General features: G+C 42.6%; 1 protein-coding gene across 1 annotated transcript; it reads left to right on the forward strand.

Moving 5' to 3' along the window:
• The first annotated feature begins 1,844 nt into the window (after positions 1-1,844).
• fam120c (family with sequence similarity 120C) lies at positions 1,845-20,854 on the forward strand. The gene is made up of 17 exons (XM_034131825.1): positions 1,845-2,360; positions 4,688-4,934; positions 5,054-5,136; positions 6,304-6,432; positions 9,158-9,260; positions 9,390-9,454; positions 11,171-11,445; positions 12,152-12,314; positions 12,410-12,493; positions 13,494-13,665; positions 14,926-15,175; positions 16,756-16,870; positions 17,251-17,460; positions 18,165-18,402; positions 19,202-19,337; positions 19,665-19,728; positions 20,471-20,854. The coding sequence occupies exons 1-17, from the start codon at positions 1,845-1,847 to the stop codon at positions 20,717-20,719; spliced, it is 3,099 nt and encodes a 1,032-aa protein (XP_033987716.1). The 3' UTR covers positions 20,720-20,854.
• Positions 20,855-21,122: the final 268 nt, after the last annotated feature.

Raw genomic sequence — 21,122 nt, forward strand, 5'->3', positions numbered from 1 at the left:
TGCTGAAATACTTATAATCTTATAATAAATAATCAAAACATTTAATTACTTGATGGTTTCTATTTTCGTAATGTTGTTTTATGTTTCCTAATAGATTTTCAGAATAATTGTACCATTATTGTTTATGATAGATTGTGTTGCATATAGATCCTTTGTGTTAAATGTATTAAAATGATGACTATCTTTTGTCTTCCCTGTCTTGTTTTGTAAAAATTCCTGGTGTTAAATTGATTAATATTAAATCTAAATTCCTGTGAGAGTACCAATGTGAACCACAGGAGGGCGACATACACACACAAGATCCACCATGAACCGGACATCACCATTCTACCTGTTACACCCACCGCTCACTCATTTTCTAATCTACTAACGTTCATTAACGGTTGATTCGTGTTTACTTTTTTTAATTCACCGGTTTACACCGCTTATATGTTCACTACTGAAGCATTAAATACTTCATTAGCATCCACGTTGGTCTACAGTGGCAGACGTTAGCTAGCATTACCGGTATTATAAATATCTGCGTTTTGACATGAAAGAGGTGATATTATCAGAGGCTGGTGGTTAACTAACAAATAACGGCGTCTGTACTTGAATTACTTGTGGGCCACTTGGAGAAATTCTCCTCTCTCTCCAGCATTTTTATCCTCGTCCAAACTGTCGGTATCCTCATGCTGGTAGTTGTAGTTTTAATCGGTTTCCCACCAAATCTGTCCCAGTACGACGTGATACGCTAATAAGACTACATTTCCCAGCATCCCTCCTCCGGCCGCGCCTCCTTCCTCCACTTCCCTCCGCCTTCCCTCCCACTCCACTGGGCCGCGAGGAAGTCGCAAGATGGCTGATGTCGCTTGGAAGTAATGTTCCCCTCTGCAACATGAAGCCGTGAGTGTGGAAGACAGCGAGGGAGGCACCATCGGGCTTTTATTTTAATTTAATTTTAGTTACTTTTGTTTTATTTCGTTAAACATCCATCTCATTCCGCGTCGTGTCGGCCCCGGACTTGTCTTCGGGAGTTGACGCGTCAAATCACGCCGGGGACCCTGCCAGCAGCTAACGGCTAACGATCACTTAGCAACTGTTAGTGCAGCTAGCCAGGCACACCGCTTGTTAGTTTGTTTTAATTCATATTCTGACACCTGCAAACCAACAAGCTACCGATACAAGCGCGGTGATATTTGCCGGAGGTAGTGCAGATTAAATGTCAAATATTTCAGCTGTCAGGTAAAAAAAAAAACGATTTAGCAAGCTGCTCGGTTTAACATCATGTCCGCGAACTGGCCATCCAGCCTGTGGGTTGCTAACTAATGCGCAGTATTGCATCTGTTTCATGTGCACAAACTAGCAGGGTAATTGTTTTATTTGCAATTTTTTAACACCATCAACCACCTTGCTGCATTTCCGTTACTTGCTGCCAACTACATTTTTGAAGCTGGTTATGTTAAAGCCAAATTATGGGAGCAGGAAATGTGTTGAACTTTTTCTGGTGGTAGGTAGCTACACTGGCCTTGCTGGCATCTCACCAAAAATCCACAGGGATGGACACTAAACTGAGCACCCACGACCAAAACTGAGAAATTCGCAGTTCGATATCTCGGAATCAGTAACGATAGCTGACACACGTGTACATCAGTGCATGGTGACTGATTTCACTAATCTGGGTGACAGATAAGTTGTTTTGCAGGGTTAACTAAACTACAGTTTTTCACTGAATCAGAGACCAGTTAGCTTGCCTAAAGTGCACAGCTAGCTCCGGTCTCGCCCCACATTACATTACAAACACGGCGTACAGAACGTATTCAGAGCCCTCTCCCGGCCAGACACACAGGCTGAACAACACCGTCATGGGAGTGCAGGGTTTTCAAGAGTATTTAGAGAAGCGGTGTCCCGGGGCCGCAGTCCCGGTGGACCTCCTGAAGCTTGCCCGTACCGCGGCCCGCCAGCCCCCTCACCACCATCACCAACACCACCACCCACATCACCCCGGGCCCATGCCTCCCCCGCCCCCGCCTGCCAGGATCCTAATCGACGCTGACTCCGGCCTGCAGCGCCTCTACGGCGGCTACCAGACGGACTGGGTGTGCGGGGGAGAGTGGAACGCCATGCTGGGCTACCTGGCCGCCCTGTCGCAGGCCTGCCTGTACCAGGGGGGCCTGGAGCTGGTCGTGGTTTTCAACGGCACACTGGGGAAGGAGCGCTGGCCCGAGTGGGCGCGGCGAGCTCAGGGCCAGCGACAGACCGCGCAGCTGATAGTCAACCACGTCGGCAGCAAGGCCACCCCGCCTCCCAGAGCATGGTTCCTGCCCCCGGCCTGCCTCAGCCACTGCGTCCGCCTCGCCATGTTCCGCTTCCGAGTGCGGGTGAGCCATGTGTGATCAAAGCTGTGTTAAGTTGTTTTATTGTGGTCATGTGCTGTGCTGTTAATTTAACACTTACCCTTTCTTGTTGCACGCCCATTTAGCAGTTTACATCATCCAGCGCCGTGTTAACTCCTTCCAGTTGGGGAACAAGTGCACATACCAGCCCTAAGAACTTAAGCAAAACACACATAATCTATCAAACAGGCTGTTTTTGCATTGGCAGTTTTAAACCAGCAGAGTATATATATCTATATCAGTGATGCATTGCCTTATCTGCTCTCCTTTATTTGTGCTGGTCTACTGGGAGGAGAAATGTATCCGGTGCTAATGTGGAGCAGCATCTACCGGCAAAACCAGTCTGTGCATTAGAGCAACATGTATTGCGCAACATGACCTAGACCAGCCTATATATTGCATAACATGAACTCATTGAACCCTTTATACATTGTTGAACAACTGCTGAGTGGATAGACTATTAATAGGCCCCTGTTGCCTGACAGTGGCACATTTATAATGATTTGTTTTGCATTTCAGTTAATGGATGATTGAGAATATTTAAATAAATAAAAATGTGTGCATCTGACCTATTTTCAAGAATATTGGCTATGGTTAAAACTAAAGTAGCTGGGTGTACTATAATCATCTTAAAAAAATAAAAAAGTTCAAATGGGTTTGAGAAAGGAAATGTGACTCATAAGGTTAGGTTCTAGGCCTGCCATGAATGCATCAAAACCACTGATAGACTCTCATCGTTCACTCCTGTCAACATTACTATTTTATCTTTTGACATACCTTCCTATCTGCTTGCATGATAGTATTTATAAAAGCAACAGAGTACCGTGACATGATAGAGAACAGAAAAATCCCACCCACATTACAGTACAACACATTCTGCCGTTGTGTGTGTGTGTATAACATCATTACTCACTGTTCCCATGTGTACTTTCTGTTTTTCCGACCTGTATTCTGAGATACAGTCCTATTTCTGCAGCTTAAAATATATGTTCTCGGCTTGAATGGCACCTTTACTAAAGTTATTACTCTTCCTCTGTCACTTTCTCAGCTTTACATGTGCTGCATGCCAGCTAGTTTGTCATTTTCTAATTATTGTGATATTTTATTCTGGATGTTAACATTGGTATTTAGTTTCAGTTTGATTATGAATCAGTCTGACACAATACATGTTAGGCAATTTTGAATAGTTGTGAAACAGCTTATCATACTCAGCCATCACTGCCACATGTTGCATTCATTTGAAGACAGATTTGATTACCAGCTCATCAAACCGATTTTGTATGTATCTGAGTATAATTATTTAGTTTTCATTCTCATTAACGTTGACATAGTTAAACAAGATTAACATTATTAACAAGTCTGAAGCTCTCATGCTCGCTCTCTGGCGTAGTCGTGCACCTCACCCTCCAATGGGTTCTGCATGAGTGGGCTCTGAACACTTATGTTGCCCTAGGTCCAAGTGTCTGCATCACTACCAGTGATTTAGAACCGTTTGGTGCTGCACACATTTTCCATAGATGTATTTCCGCAAATGCTATGAAGCTTTAGTATTTTGAGAGTATACAAAGTGGCAGCACCACTGGTCGTCTGTGACCTCTATCCTGGTAAATTCAGTATGCAGTGATTGCTTTGGTAGCTGATCAGTCTCACAGATCCATCATTGTACAGAAGGTAGAACAATATGCAAACTTTGTTATATTTGTCTTTTGCGATAAACGTTATGTGCTCAGTTCTGCCTTTCATTTGCTTTTGGTATTGAATTAAAAAGTATATATTGTGCAGTTGTAAATGTAGGGCTGCACGTTATCGTAAATTTCATTATATATTATTTTCTCAATTATTTTATAGATTAATTGATAGTTTTTCTTTTATAAAAATGGCCACCACAATTTTCCAGATGGCACTGTCACAATTGCTTCGACAAGTGTACTCCTTGTAGAATAAAATAACAAGAACATGACTTAAATATTATACTCACTCAATGCATCCCAAATGCTATTTACCAAGCTATTCATCCCAAGTTTAATGTTAACATCTGAATCTGTTGGTGAAAGTTATTCCCATATTTAAACATTACATACATAACTATGCAGTTCTCCAACCATGCGTTTTGATTGCATCTTTAGCAACATACTTACACAATATACTAGAATTTAATATAATACAAAAACACTTAAAATCCAAACCAAATATAAAGAAACAAAATCTTCTGCAGAGCTGAAACTAAACTAAAACCTACAAACACTAAAAACAACAAGGTAATAAACAAAAAGACATGAAATTCAGAGTTTTGGTGTTTTGTAAATCCACAGGTTGTACAGACTTTGGAGGACCACCACCAGGAAGTGCTGTCTCTTTACAGAGACTTTGGATTTTCCGGCCTGATCGCTCAGGATTCTGAGTTTGCTCTCTGCAACGTACCCGCCTACTTCTCGTCGCACGGGCTCAAACTGAGCTGGAACGGCAAGAACCTAACCACACACCAGTACCTGCTGTCTGAGGCCGCCAGGCAGCTCGGGCTGAAGACACAGCACCTGCCCTGCTTTGCTGCTCTGCTGGGTAATTATCACCGCGATCCCACATACCTCAGTGGACACGCTTTGTGTTTCTGGCACGCCTTTTTCTCTGTTTGACTTTTCTATTGAAGCAGCAAACATTAAAGAGTTTCTGTCTCGCAGGAAATCATATTCTGCCTGATGAGGACCTGGCTGCCTTCCACTGGAGTCTGCTGGGACCAGAACACCCTCTCGCTTCTCTCAAGGTACCACATTAAGTCCTCTGCAAACCACAGCCTAATTTAAAAGTATACGAACTCTAATAATCACATTATAATATAATTAGTCAATTAGTGAAGTGAACCCTGATTTACCTTTTTAAATATAAACATAAGCACCAGAGCTTTTATATCAAATCTCCATATTGTAATAAAAGTATATTTTTTATATTAGAGAAAAGCCTTCCTGTTTTTGACTGCTGGTCTTTTACAGGAAAATCCTCTCGGAAGCTTTTATTGTGAAACATGTAGGAAATTATGACTTTTAAATCATGAAAATTATAGAAATTAATGGAATAAATATTAACATAAAAATCCAGTTTAGCTATCAGGAGAAATCAGTGTACTTCTTGCAGCTTAAAGGTGGGGTAGGTAATTCACTTCAATGCTCTTAACATCCCGATAGCAATGAATACATTATAGAATAGAATAGAATCGGAGCGATGAAACCCCTCTTTAATGGTCACACATGCAGAGCACACAGTGACATTTGGCCTCTGCATTTAACCCATCCTAGTACCAGGAGTCTAGTACTAGGAGCAGTGGGCAGCTATTGTACAGCGCCCGGGGAGCAATTGGAGTGGGGGGGAAGGGGGTTGTCTCCATATTTAGGTCTGTTCGGGGACTTGTACCGGCGACCCTACGGCTCACAGTCCAAGCCCCTACTGACTGAGCCACTGCTGGATTGTTAAATGCTTTGACAATAAATATATACAAATATTTAATCTGTGGAAGCCGTGGCGCTGTAAAAAGCAAGTCCAATTATCTGCCTCGGCCCGCGGCAGATAATTGGATGGCCTACCTGCCTGTCAGCCTTCCATCTCATGCATAAACTTATCTCGTGCCCTCATTGGTCATGTGCGCGTTCGTGTGTGTTGGAGGAGGGGCTCTGTAAGGAAGTCTGAAGGAAGGGGCAGATTTTTTTCGGTTGTGTACTTTCAAATTCTAGCGCACTTGAGCTGGTTTCTCCATTCTTACCTACCCTACCTTTAAAGTGGTTTTATGAAATTAGATTAATTGTGTGCGGGATTGCATTATCAGCGATATTTTAACATATCTACCCGTGCACAATATATATCATCATATCATCTTACCCTACTCCCCACCCTACCAGGCGTATGTGTATTTAAACCTTTGTTCTGTTCTCTCTCTCAGGTGCGAGCCCACCAGTTGGTGCTGCCGCCCTGTGAGGTGGTGATCAAGGCCGTATCAGAGTACGTCTCCTCCATCAAAGACCTGGGAAACCTCGATGCCATCGCCAGAGATGTCTTCAAACAGTCACAGGTGGGTCCTCTCCCCCTCTGACAGTGATGTGTTTCTGTTAACCCTTTTTTTTAGTTAAATTTGAATTGATTGATTTAGATTTATGTTTTCCGTCTCTGATTGACATGCCAGACTGTTGCATGTTGTTAAATAGGTCACGACTGTGGACACAAGATCCTGAGTCAGCGTCTGCACTTCCTCACATCAGTGTTAAACCGTATGCCCCCACTGTTCATATAAATGTTTAACACGATTATCCTAAATATAAAAGTCTATATTTCAATTGAATTTCTTAACAATCTTTGCGATTGCCATATTTTTTCCATCGGAGCTGTATTTACGTCTAAGCTAAAAAAAAGTTGTAAAGTTGACCTTGATTCATGTATTGGTTGATCAACAGGAAGTTAATAGACAAAAGGTTTAATCATTTAAAAAAATATTTTTAAAAAATGCAGTTGGGTCCAGTACTTTTACATTTCGGTATTGAATTTTTTTTTTTTTGTCAAATGAGATTAAACTAAATATGTAGTAGGGGTTGGTACTGTTGGTTTGATAAAACAAGCAATTTTGTATGATTCAGCCAAGGTAAACTAAATGAATCTCCTGTGTTATGAAAACAATTTTGACTGAGGTAATGTGGATGCATGTTTGAGTCGCAAATGACTTGAAGCTCCCCTTGAGAATGTTCCCTTTTTTATTTATTGTTAAGTGAATTATTCTTGCTCTTAAAAGTATTTGCGGCGCACTGCCATGCTTACTCCAGTCCAGTAAACAACTGATTCTCTGAGTTGGAGCAGCACATCCTTTTTATTCCATTACTTGTTGCAGGAAACTGTTGTAGACAAATCTCTTAGACTTGGATCTTACGGAAAAGTCTGGTGATACTCTAAAGGTACCAATAATTAACTGTGTATCCACATTCTTATACATCTTCTTCCTCTATGCCTCCATAGTTGTTCAAAAACTATTAAAAACAAATCAATAAGCGTCACTGTTACACTTGTTCCTTCATTAGGATAAAACAATGGTTTATTTTGAGTCAATCCCGCTTGGTCCTGCTGTCCCAAATACTCACTCGAGCACCAAATGTGGATTATTCCGCCTCTGAAAATAGTCCCCAACATAATTTACCCCGTTTAAGGCATGTTTATTCAAAACTATGGTGAAATTATTTGGCCTTTTTAAACGTTTTAACTTATGTATTTGACCTATATAAAATAAATGATCTATAGTCAAATAGGTTTGAGCTGAGACAGATTAAAGCATTTTGGGATATTTTTTACATACGATTTTTTGACTATTAGGAGAAAAGGAATATTGTCAGCCTTAACATTTTAAGGAATTTCAGGCAAGTCACTGATTTGTAACGGATCTAAAAATTGAGCTAGGGTTGAGTCTAAAAACCCAACCCTACTGAACCCTAAGTCATTCACCTGTTAAGCCCCATGACGCAACATCTTGCAAGAAACAGCGTCTGAGGGCTTCTTAACATTTAATAAACTATGAATGTGTCAGACCCACCTAACGGGAAGAAACTCTAAGCTAACTGACGATACGAACCATTTTTACTGAAACAAAACACAAGTCTCACAAGAAGCGTCTAAATGAAAAAGATGCTAACGCACTTAGCACAGAACTCTAGGTATAAATACTTTATTACTTATCGGATCTGCACAAACAAGATATTAGCTAGCAAGCTGAGATTCCACAGATTCCAGAAATACAAGTGCGATCAAAACTCGCGACAGGGGAAGCAAAGCCAGACAACACACGACGTAGCTTTATGGAGCAAAATCGGGAAATTGGTCTTACCTTTTGCTGTTATTCTGATCAAAAGTTGTGTTCAATGGCATTACAACGCAGCTGAAGGTTAATCCAATGTGTCTGTGTCATTTTGAAATGATTACTGATAATCCATCATTCCATTTTTATGTCAATAACGGAGTTTTCATATATAGTTGCTATGAGAGTGTATGACAGCTTCCGGTTTTGGGTATTCTGGCTACGCATCACTCATTCACCAATGGGTAATGTTTAGATGGATTTCAGGAACTTCCCCTCGATTCTATTGGCTCTAACGGTTAAAAAGAGGTGTCAATCATCCAAATCACCCAAATGACCCCAGAAGTGGTTTCTTTTTGCTAAACCTCTCTAAAAAGGTCAAATGTCACTTGTTTTGCATCAATCTTGATACAAGTTACTTATTATATGTTATAGTTTGGATTCCTAAAGCTTTTAGTCTACTAACCCATCATTCAAGGGTAGTTTTCACTATAAGTAATGTTTTCTTTTGGACGGACACTATCATTTAAATTGTTTTACTATGTTCAATTTGAATTTACTTTAAAATAAAAAACATCTATATTGATTCTGACTCTTCTACATCCAACTCACATGTTTATCATTGCTTTGAGAAAAGAGATGATTAATTTACCCCTTTTTAGAAGTGAAGTTATTGTCATTTGTTCTGGGAATGTCATCTTCGAGCCTGAGACCTGAAAAACAGGCTCGGTGCTCAACTGGTTAAAGCCACCTGTGCCACCCTTTTATTTCAAGGCAGGGTAACTTCAGACATTTGTCAGGTCATTCATTCTTAACATTCCCATTGCTAGTGTCTTTCAGTCATTTGCTGACGTCTGAAAATAAATCGGCAACAGATGTGTTCATCCATCTGGCCTTTGCAATTGATCTTCTCCTTCTCACCATGTTATGCAGTCAACATAACACGTTGTTCTTTTGTTTCCAGTCTCGCATGGAGGACAAGGTGCATCGATTCAAAAAAGCCGTGGATTATTTCTCAGCTGCCTCCAAACCTCGCTCGCCCAACATGGGGCCCTCAGCTTTCATCTGTGAGTAGTTCAAGTTTAGACATCAATGGTCCACACTCTTGCATCATCATTTGTTGGTGTACTACATGTGTACGTATATGTATTTAAGAGGAGATGATATTCATTTACATCTTTGTTTCTTCTGCTCAGTACCTGGGTTTGGATTTGGGGGACCACCCGGCCACATGGGACCGATGCAGCCTGGAAAGAATCAGGTAGATTCCTCAGCTCAGGAATTCTTTCTCCCTCCTTGGTGTGTTTGTAATTCGATCTCCATGAATGTATGTGTAGCAGAATGGATTACGGTTCATCAGAAGAAATAGGACGGTATTGTATGATTTTAGTTTTAAGTTTCCAAGCTTCCTTTTAGCTCTTTTCCAATATTTAGCATTTCCTTTTATTTGGTTTAGTCCCAGTATTTCTGCACAGTCCAGATAAAGATTAGGCTACAGTCATATTATTAGTAATTTAATAGTGTATGTCGGGTAAGGCAAAAGATGAAGTATTACAAACGGCTGATATGAAATGGTATGCACTTCCTGTCTCTCTAAGTGGTCTGATGTATTTATAAATTATTTGGTTATATTACATATTAACACAGCTTATAGAGCTGTTAAGCTTTACTAAAATGAGTTTGCTAGGGCCATCACAAACATTAATTGTCGTTTGCTTAAAATTGTTCAACTTAAAAAAACATTTTGAGTACCGTTACCACTTTTTGTTTCCAGATCCACTTGAGATGGACAAATCAGACAAACTTGACTCTCACAAGCTACATTTTTCATAATGAGTTTTCTCCAAAAATGCTATTTGAGTCTCAGAACGTCAGAAAACTGTGAAGAAAGAGTATACTTTTCCCTTTGGAACATTGGGTGAGAGAATCCGTCATAATCTGCGTTCATGAGTTAATATACTCAGACCGGCTGCTGGTCTCATAAAGGGGCGGGCAGTGCCGAAACTAATAAAGGGTATTACTTTATTCCAACTGAGGATTCTTTTAGAGGATTTATAAAAACATTAATTTAAATGAAATCATAAATATGAGGACTGACGGCTTTATATGAAGAACTATAAAATAAAAATATATTCAGTCCGGCCCTTGTATTAGTTCACATCTCTGAAAGGACCCCTCGCCTCCCTTTCTCTCCTCGCTTCGCTCCTTACTTTTACATTACATTACATTTAGCTGACGCTGTTATCCAAAGCGACTTACAATAAGTGCATTCGACCAAGAAGATACAAACTTGAAGAAAACAGAATCATATAAGTACATCAGGTTTCATAGAGCCAAACCATTTCAAGTGCTACTCAACTGGCTTTAGATAAGCCAGTCCTTTATTAGTGTATAAGTGCTTTGTTAGTAATTCTATCGCTCGAAGTGGAGTCGAACGAGATGAGTTTTCAGTCTGCGCCGGAAGATGTGTAAGCTTTCTGCTGTCCTGACTTCAATGGGGAGCTCATTCCACCATTTTGGAGCCAGGATAGCAAACCGACGTGTTTTTGCTGATGGGAACTTGGGTCCCCCTCGCAGTGCGGGTGCAGTGAGCCGTTTGGCTGATGCAGAGCGGAGTGCACGTGCTGGGGTGTATGGTTTAACCATGTCCTGGATGTAGGAAGGGCCAGATCCATTCACAGCATGGTACGCAAGTACCAGTGTCTTGAAGTGGGTTCTAGCAGTTACTGGAAGCCAGTGAAGGGAGCGGAGGAGCGGTGTGGTGTGGGAACATTTAGGAAGGTTGAAGACCAGACGAGCCGCTGCATTCTGGATGAGCTGCAGAGGTCGGATGGCACATGCAGGTAGACCAGCCAGGAGGGAGTTGCAGTAGTCTAGGCGTGAGATGACGAGAGCCTGGACCAGAAGCTGCGTCGCTTTCTGGGTCAGGAGGGGACGTACTTATTTTTGAATCCATTTCCCTTCCTTCTGCTTCCAGTTTCCTCCCCCCCAGGTTCCAGGGTTGAAGCCGCCCTATCAAAATGCTCAATATGGACCGGGCTCTAACCCTATGTTCCAGAACGCGCCACCACCGTCCCAAGACCTCAACGATTCCCTGACGGGCAAGATGGGCTTCACTGATTGGTCGGCTCCATATGATTCCACTCAGGGGGGAAATCGATTACCCAATCATCACACTGCCCCTCAGTCTGGTCCCTCTCCGTCTCCTTCATCGTCATCAGAAGGAGACGAACCCAACGACAGCAACGCAAAGTAAGACACAAGACAATGAAGGTGTTTTACACTAAGTTACTATAAATGAAGATGAGTTAAAAGGGGAATGAGCCCTTCCCAGAATGCAGTGCATCCATTACAGCTCAATAACACATACACTTGTTGACTGTCTGACGTTTTGTCAAGAAGCTTAAGGTGTAAAGAAGCCCAGGTGCAGCTTAGAGATTGAGGGATTACAGATACTGAAGAGGAGGAGGAAGATGGAGGAGGAGCAGAAGGAACACACGTGATTTTCAGTTTAAATAATCTTAACATGGTTTAAAATCTGAATTGGGACATCTTGAACTTGTGGTGAAGAAAGTCTTGACATTTTGGAAAGTGCTTTAATTTGTGTTTTCAAGGAATATGCTTGAATTTTAAATACTGAAAAACAAAGCATTGACATCACACATTAATATATGTGCAGATATTATATAAGGAAATCTGTTAACTTTATATTTGACATTAATATAAACAATTTGTATGTGGTGAAAAAGGCTTTGATTATTTGGAATATTTGGTTTTGTTGACTTCTGAGTGGCTGCTGCTAATCTCCGTCTGATGCAATATTAGTAATATAAACAAAGTTAGCATCCAACTCAAACTTTGGTCGCCTCAACATGTGTTTGAAAAAATGCTTATGAACACAAAGCTGATGAATGCCAGTCGAGCTTTACTGAACACTCCCATGAACCCTTTCTCTCAGCCATTTGACGGACAAGTCCTCTCGCTGGGAGGATCCCACTGGAAGGGGGGGCTTGGCCACTGGAGACGGCTCCCAAGGCAACGGGAGCGTGTCACACATTCCGTCACTGTTGTCTATGGCGACGCGCAGTCACATGGACATCACCACACCCCCTCTGCCTCAGGTTTGTGTCGATTAGAGAAATACAAAAACTACTTCTAGGTTGTGTTAAAAGTTACATTTTCTGACGTTTCCTGTTATTTTTTTTTTGCTTTTCAGGTCAGTGCTGAGGTTCTTCGTGTAGCCGAGCACAGGCACAGAAGAGGACTGATGTACCCCCAGATTTACCACATATTGACCAAGGTAAATGGATTTCCTCACTCCCATGTTTTTATTTGTGCTTGCATTGGTCTCTGCAAGTGTGTATTCTGTCTTTGCAAGGCCCCTATGTGTAAAAATGCGGGTGTTGGGGATATCAACAAATAAAATGTCATTTCTATAGCCCAATTCTACACATTTCTAATTTGCCTCAGGGGGGTTTACAATCTGTACAGCACACTAATTCCTGTGTCCTCAGACCCTTGCAGTATCTTAAGAAAAACTCTCAATAACCCAGTTAACGGGGGGAAGTTGAAAAGAAACCTGATGCAATTGAAGAGGAATACTGTCCCAGGAGGGTGCATTATATGTCATTTGTCAGGGTGTCCGCGGGGTCTTAAAAAGTATTCAAAGTTGATAAATCAATTTAGCGAAAATGAAGGCTATTAAAAAGTATTAAACGGCATTTTCCAAGGTATTACATTTTGTATCTTGTTTTCAATAAGTATATCAATTGTCCAAAGAGGTTGTATTCTACAGTCTGCCTGAATGTAATCATTGCGTAGGTGTGTAGTGTGATTCTGTGTAGTTTATTTATGGCGTCCCGTTGGATTTGACGTCATCTGAACAGGACATCGCACGCTCACTGCTTGATAGCGCGCGAAGGTCCGTTTACGCCGGTTGTTAAACAACATCGTTATGGGGAAATGCAAGTCTGCGTCCAAATGGTTGGAAGATAAGGAGGAAGGACAATATAGTAAATATAGTAAATGTGAGGTAAAGTGTGTCGCCAATGTAACCGGTTAAAACTCCAAGTGGTGATGAGGTCTTAAAATGTATGGAAAGGGTCTTAAAAAAGGTCTTAAAAGGTATTACATTTGACTTCAGGATTCCTGCTTATACCCTGTAATATAACATTATAAAATGACAACTTAGACAATCCATATGGGAAATGGATCAACGAGGATGTCAAACAGCTTCTAGGTGTCACCAACAGCAATATAAATGATCATCCATGTAATCTCTTCTTCCTCACTTCTCTCAGGGAGAGATGAAGATGCCAGTGTGTATAGAGGATGAGTGTAACTCTGAGCTACCTCCGGCCTCTCTGCTGTTCCGCGCTGCCAGACAATATGGCTACGGCGTGCTCTTCAGTCTGGCTGAAACCCACCGCCGCCTGGAGAGGCTCGCTATGCGCAAGAGGGCCCCCCTGGAAGGTAGGCCCCCACACTGAGTGGAGAATGTGCTCTCTACATGTTGTATACTCACTTTTATTACAGTTTCTCTCTGGGAATCACACCAAATCATATCTCTCTCAACTGTTACTATATAGCTTTTTCTTTCCTTTAACCATTTCATCATCACACCTGCCCTCCTGACATAGAAATTATTAATTATAGAAAGTACATATACAGATAGAATTGACATCTAAAATGTAAATACTGTCAAGTATTGTGCTTCTGAGTCTTGTGCTGTAATGAGAAACTTTTTTTAAATACAGTTTGTTATTGGCTTTACTTGTTGCATGCAAATATACATTTCTTGCAGGGCCAGTAACTTATAATATTTAACTAAAAGACGTTCTGGACCAGTGGGCCTTAGAGCACCGTCTAGTGAGCCATGGAGGTACTGCCAGAAAGATTAAATACAAATACATGTTTTTTTTGGGCAACATACAGAGTTAGTTATTTATTTATCTAAATTTGGTTAAGAGATCACATAAATGAAAAACTCAAATGCATAAGTTTAATCACAAGTAGCATTTTAAAATGACCACAACAACCCAAAATCATGAGCCATGAGACAAATGTGTTTTTCTGGTGTTTGCTTTCTGCTGCTGGTAACCCTAGCCCTCCTTCAGGGGGGGGGTTATTCCAACTTTGAATCTTGTTTTACAAAAAGCCACAAACCCTATTCATTGTGCTCTTAAAAGACTAGCCTGTGCCAAAGCCAGTACAAAACCTTTGTATCAGTATCTTGTTGTGATGGGAATTACGGCTCTTTGAAGGGAGCCGGATCGTATGGCCCCGTTCCTTTCCGAGAGCCGTTCAAAAGAGCCGGTTTTTTTTTTAAGGGGGCGGGGTTAATAGGTTTATCTGCCAAAGACTCACCAGGATAATGATTGACTGTATTGCCAGAAATCTACTTTTACTCACAGAAAATGTATAACTTGCTACATCTCTCAGCCGGCCAAACTACTACTCGAGCAGCATGTGTTGTGCCATCATCTACGGGCAAATGTGCATTCAGGAAAGCAAGTTCCTTTTAAAGGCGAGTTGATTTATGGCAGGCATTGAACCAACGATAAAAAGAACGGCTCTCACCAAGTAGGACTCGGTTCCCTTCGTTCGTACCAAAGAGCCGTTCAAAAGAATCGGATCGTTCGCGAACGTCACATCACTCGTATCTTGTTTCTTGTGTCTTTTAATCGAAACATAGTACATTTTTAACTCTCTTCTCTCCCCTCTGCGTTACAGTTCCTCCAGTGATTGTCAAAGAGTGGAGCAGCGGTAAAGCCAAGTCGGCCCTGACTCCGGAGCTGGTCCCCGCCCTGTGTTTCCGGGAGTGGACCTGCCCCAACTTGCGGAGGCTGTGGTTGGGTCGAGCCAGTGAGGACCGCTCCAGGAGAACCAGGGCCTTCCTGGCCTGCCTACGCTCCGACTGCCCAGCCCTCCTCAACCCAGCACAGGTCCCCCAGCATCTGCTGCTCATGTGCTGCGTGCTCAGGTATGACGCTGCTGGGTTAGTGTAGTTTGCTAAACAATGCGTGTGGTGCCCTAATTCCCATGTGAGATTTGCAGGAGCACCTAACTGAGAGAGCCAAACACTGACTCTGTACCCTTTCACACCAAGGCTTTTCCCATTCTAGCTCCGTGCTAGAGCTTTTCTGGTTCAGAACCGGTTCTTCGGTTCAGCTCCCGCTCTGTTCACACCGCTCAGAGCCCGACTGGTGCTGCCGCTGCTGCGTCATGACGTCACCGTTTACGTCGCTGATTTTCTCCCCAACGGAGCTCACAACAACAACGGGGGACTGCGTCATGTCGATGATCGTGTTGCTTTTAATCATACGAAGCCAGATTTAAATTAAATAACGACTTCTCCAACCTTATACTTTTCTCCAGAGTGCCGTGGTTCATTGTTTATTAATGTGTTTCAGCGGCATTTACCGGCTGGCTGCTCTTCCACAGGAGTTTATTCTCCCGTTAGCTCCGGGTTAGCTCACACGGCTCTAAAGTATTCACTGTCTGACTGTCACACAAGCAGCTGATGCATATCCCCAGTTCCCCTTAAGTGAATGTGTGTCAGTCTGAATTGACGCTGTTTGGCATCACAACGCTGTTATGAAAGTTTCTCTGGTATAAAATGGGTGATGTTAGCATAGCAACCGAAGCTAAACTGACTATAACTTGACTACTTGTTGCTATCCTATTGTGGCATAAGCCGTTTTCTACAGGCACATTTTACTGGCGTATTTTTCATTATGATTCTACTTGTGATAGTCGGACATGACATCCTGTGCAGCCCATGTATTGATTCCATCCGATAGCTGCTATAATACAAAACAAAACGTCTGCCTGCTCTCCACAATGATCAATAACAGCGAACGGATGGTCAAAGTAAGGTACAAATAAACAGAATCACACGAAGCCTGGTTAGTGTTGCCTGACTTTATAAAGTGTGTGTTCTTTTTTACAAGTGTGTGGTTGCCTTCTAGTCACTTTGCTCAGCACTACTGCTTGTTACAACTTTTATTTGCCGTACTCGCCTTGAACTGTTAGCTCAGGTTAATCTCGCCCCCCGCCGACGTAAGCGTGACGTATGCGGTTCTTGCTTCTAGACGGACAACTTTTTGGTGCTCGAAACAAACCGGATTACGGAGCTTAGAGTGAACGCTGCGGTGTGAACAGGAAAACCCGGTGCTTTTCAGGCTCTAGCTCCAAACCGGCCCTGGAACTGCGTTGGTGTGAAAGGGGTATATGTGTATTTGAAGAGTTTTGTTCAGCTCTTTCCCAGTGCACTACAGACTGAATGATAATACCATTCATCGATCTACAAGAATTTAATAATCAACCAATAGCTTGAGTCACTTTTAAAGCCACGATTCCAACAATTATCTTGAGCAAATGTAAGGATTATCTGGTTTCCTTGTTGACTGTGATATTGAAAATGACATCATGTCATGGGGCACAATTTTCCTTTTTATATAGTAAAGCCTTGCACCTGCATACGGAGTGATGACTGTAGACACCTGTGCCCTGTATCTCTGCTCCTGCTCTAAAGAGAGCCTTGTCTTGCCTCTCTCTCAGGTATATGATGCAGTGGCCTGGTGGAAGGATCCTCCAGAGACACGAGCTAGATGCCTTTCTGGCTCAGGCTGTTTCCAGCCAGCTCTACGAACCGGACCAGCTCCAGGAGCTCAAGGTGAGACCCCACTCCTCAAAATTATTGATAAGGGTTTCTGTTTGTAATTTATGTATTTTGTATTTTTCATGATATCAAAAGATAAACTACTGATAGATCCATCTTCTGATTGTGAAAAAAAAAGAGAGCTATGTATTTTAGATTTTCTAAAGTTATTTTAAAGTAAGATCCAGCGCTTTGAGTTGATAACATTTTAGTTGCATGAGGTTAATTCACTCTTTTGAGCCTAGCCTCAGGGATTTTCATTATACAAGCTAAATACAACATCTCCCGAGTGCCAGATCTCAAGGTTCTCAGAACTTTTATCACTTTGAAAGGTTCGGCCACTCGTCTGCAGTTAAACAATATTCTCATTTTAAATGTGTGTGTTTTCCTTTTAGGTGGAGAAGGTGGATTCCCGCGGCGTGCAGCTGGCTTCCCTCTTCATGGCCGGCGTTGACACGGCGCTGTTCATCAATGATGTGTGTGGCCAGCCGTTGCCATGGGAACACTGCTGCCCGTGGGGCTTCTTTGACGGCAAACTGTTTCAGAGCAAACTGGCCCGAGCCGCTCGGGACCGGGCCGCCCTGCTGGACATGTGCGAGGGACAGGTACGGTTATGTAATCGTGTGGCGGCAATAAACAGAGGACATGATGGATGTGTGTCTTTTTAATGAAATTACAAGCGAATAAAGAGACGATAACGCTTTATTAATCACTGTTGGGAAATCTAGTCGTCAGAGCAACAGCAATAATGAGAATGAAACCCAGAGGACATGCGAGTGCTCACACAAGATTAATGAGAATAACTTATAAGGTGCAGTATGAATTAAATAAAAGGTAAAATTAGATAAACAGGGTGTCCGCGGGGTCTTAAAAAGTATTAAAAGTTGATAAATCAATTTAGCGAAAATGAAGGCTATTAAAAAGTATTAAACGGCATTTTCCAAGGTATTACATGTTGTACATTTCAAACTTGAATATCTTGCATATTGTCAAATCAGCTGAAGCAGTTTCAATTTAGGCAAACTTATTTTTCAGGAGTAACTTGGTCCAAACACTGAATGTACTGATTCAAAACTAAAACGTTAATAATCTTAAATTATTGATGAACTTAATAAATGTTTAACTGGAAGAATGTGACTGCTGTCGTTTACTGTGAACGTCGTTCACTTGCTAAATGCTTCTCCAGGGAACATGTTAATATGCAGAATCAAATGACACTGCTAACGGCTGTCTGGGGAACAGACATCTTTACTTCAGCTTTGTGGTGCGTTAACAGCAATAACTTCTCACATGTGTCTGTGCTCTGCAGGAGGAGCTGGTGTCCAAGGTGGAGAAGATGCGTCAGGCAATCCTCGAGGGCATCAACCTGTCCCGCCCTCCTCCTCCTCCCCCTCCTCTTCCACCTCCTCCCTTCCTCCCCGCTTCCATGGTGCCCCCTTTCTACCCCATGCCTCCCCTCTACCCACCTCGCCCCATGGGCATGCCTCATCATCATCACCCACACCATCCTCACCACCCCGCCCAGCACAGACCAAGAGCCTTCCCAGGTACACAGATGCATCCTTTTTTATTTAACATACTTTGTCCTTTTCATAGATTTATAATTATCTTCATTTTGAACCAAATTTCATACTAGAAACCAGTTCTTAGCAGCTTTTTAAGAATGCAAAAGTGAGAACATTGAAAGCTCGTTACAGCTGCAGCACGTGTATTATAAAACGACGTGTTAATATAAAGCCTTACATATTCCTTATTTCTTGTATACTTACCAGTGTTTCCCATACATTGATTTATTTGTGGCGAGCCGCTACAATTAAATATCGTCCGCCACAATTTTTTTTTTTTGGTGGTCTAATGGATAGTGAGGTGGGCTGATGATCGGAAGGTTGCGAGTTCAAATCCCGCCTGGAACACCACCACTAGCAGCCCTTGAGTAAGGCACTTAGCCGTCAGTTACTCCAGGGAGAATGTCCCTGTAATTGGTCATTGTAAGTCGCTTTGGAATAAGGCGTCTGCTAAATGCCTAAATTGTAAATTATATTTTTGGGAGAATAAACCCCACAGATCCTCAACTCCGGTGTGTCTCACTCATTAACAACGCAACACAGAGCAACAAGAACGTTGTCTACAGTAGCCATGAACTCGCAGGGGGGGGTGCGGTGCCCCCACAAATAGAATCAAGTTCTGTGGGAAACACTGCTTACTGCAAAACAACATGCAGTACTATAGAGTATTAGTTAGTAGGTAATGTATACATGTTTTATAGAATGTTGACAACGCTATAGTTTCTTATTTAAGACCCTACAATAAGAAAAGTATCAGTAGTCACTTTTCTTCTTTCTTCAGGCCTTCAGTCAATCCCCCCCCAGGGAGGGAAACTGGAGATCGCTGGCATGGTCGTCGGTCAGTGGGCCGGGAACAAACCAGTCCGTGGGAGAGGGGGCTTCAACATGCAGGTGGTGTCAGTGGGAGCAGGGAGAGGGTGAGTAACATGAGGATCCTTCATACAGCTAACAACTGACAAGTTATTGTAGAGCTGGATTTTCTCTGTGTTCTTATAATCTCGGTAGATGAGTCGGCCACAAGCATATTCCTCTGTGAGAAACACCAGCTTTTTATAAACACTTTTATACACTGTATGCCGTCATTATGACTCTGGATTCAAAGTTCATACAAAGACTGCTGAGTTATAGTGATTACATTAATATGGGCTGTTAATTACTGATGGCAACAATGAGCAATTTAACGCTGGTGAGATTAAACCCTAAATCAGACTACTTATACGCCTCATTCTGTTTCTTTACCACAGGAGGGGTAAAGAGATTCCAGCTAAACCAAGGGTGGTGAAAAAGACGCCTACCAACAGATCACAGGTAAGAACGACTAAACTTTTACTCTAAGCTCTTTAGACCGATAGTTGAGATTTTTTGAAGTGCTGTTGTATGAGTGAAGTATTCATTGTCGGTGTATTAAATAATAGTATATAAGCTAAACAATGCATTGCTGTATAGTACTGACTGTTTTTTCAGCTTACGTTGCCACTATGCAGGCCTCTGACACGGGAGTCCTTTGATAGAAACGGTAATCTTTCTGTGCAGAATTCAGGAGATGCTGGTTTACCGCTGCTGTGACTAGTTTAATAGTTTGTGTTATTGTGTGACTTTCGCACGTTTAAGTTTGGATGCAACTCGCAAACTAACTGATCAAGGCAGCGGTAGACTGGCAACTCCGGTGTCCTAAAAAAATGATAGATTTTGACAAAGGAGTCTGCTGGCTTTGAAGAGCGAATAGATACAACTTTTACTTCCCTGTCAGATTAAGATGTTTTACAACAAGGTACAGTGGGGAAAATATAGATTTTTTTTCTAAATTATGTTTTGCTGCTGCCCCAGTCCAAATAAAACAGTAGATCTAACGTATTTATTGACAATTCATTCATCACCATCATTTCTTGACCTCATACAACCGCACTTCCCACAGTAGAATCCATCCCTTTTAATCTTATTGTACTTTTCCCTACCTGAATATCAATCACAGCTATAATTTCCCTCTTTATCACGTTGCATCTGTCCTGCTGCTCCTCTGTTAATATTCTGTCTGCCTATCGCCCTGCAGACGTCGCCTCCCCCCCCCTCCAGCAGCCCCCCAAAGCCCTCCGAGGAGGCGGCCGGCTCTCCAGAGGCTGCGCCTCAGCAGCTGAACGGCAGCGCTGCAGCCATCGGCCCCCCCTTGGAGCTGGCCCCCCCGGCCCAGCCAATCCCGTGTGCCTTAGCCAGAGACAACCAATCAGATGGGGTGGAAGTGGAGGCCCCCTGTTGCCTTGACGACTGCCCGTCAGACGGAGCACTACAGAAGGAGGAGTGACGGCGTCCTCTCCCAGGATGCATTGCTCTGAGAGAGTTCTGTGTTTGACTGCCTTCCCCTGTTTTTGTAGCCTGCTGTGCAGCGTCACATGGAGCAGGAGGTGCAGCGAGGCGCCCCCTCGCCCCCCCCCCCCCCCCCCCCTGCTCCATGTGAGCTCAGCGGCAGTTAGCTGTTACTTCCTGTTAAGTTTTCTCATGTGGTTTTACATTATTTTACAAAGAGAGGTTTTCTCCATGAGTCTGTAAGCGCCCCGCCCCTCAAAAATCCTAAATGCCTCCCTCCTGCACTCAAGAGTAAAATAAGCTTAAGCCCACCCCCATTACAACCAAGCACTTACAAAAAGCCCCCCCCCCCCTCCCCCCTCCCTTAAAGTATGGGTATCTGTACAGTTAAAATGTCTTAT

The sequence above is a fragment of the Trematomus bernacchii genome, unplaced genomic scaffold (assembly GCF_902827165.1).
Source record: "Trematomus bernacchii unplaced genomic scaffold, fTreBer1.1, whole genome shotgun sequence".
NCBI lineage: Eukaryota > Metazoa > Chordata > Actinopteri > Perciformes > Nototheniidae > Trematomus > Trematomus bernacchii.

What these genes read in the sequence shown, in the direction of transcription:
- fam120c (XM_034131825.1), top strand. Translation starts at nt 1,845, where the DNA reads ATGGGAGTGCAGGGTTTTCAAGAGTATTTAGAGAAGCGGTGTCCCGGG. An exon ending in ATGTCTTCAAACAGTCACAG is followed by an intron (nt 6,433 to 9,157) that starts GTGGGTCCTCTC and finishes TTTTGTTTCCAG; the next exon opens with TCTCGCATGGAGGACAAGGT. An exon ending in CCACACCCCCTCTGCCTCAG is followed by an intron (nt 12,315 to 12,409) that starts GTTTGTGTCGAT and finishes TTTGCTTTTCAG; the next exon opens with GTCAGTGCTGAGGTTCTTCG.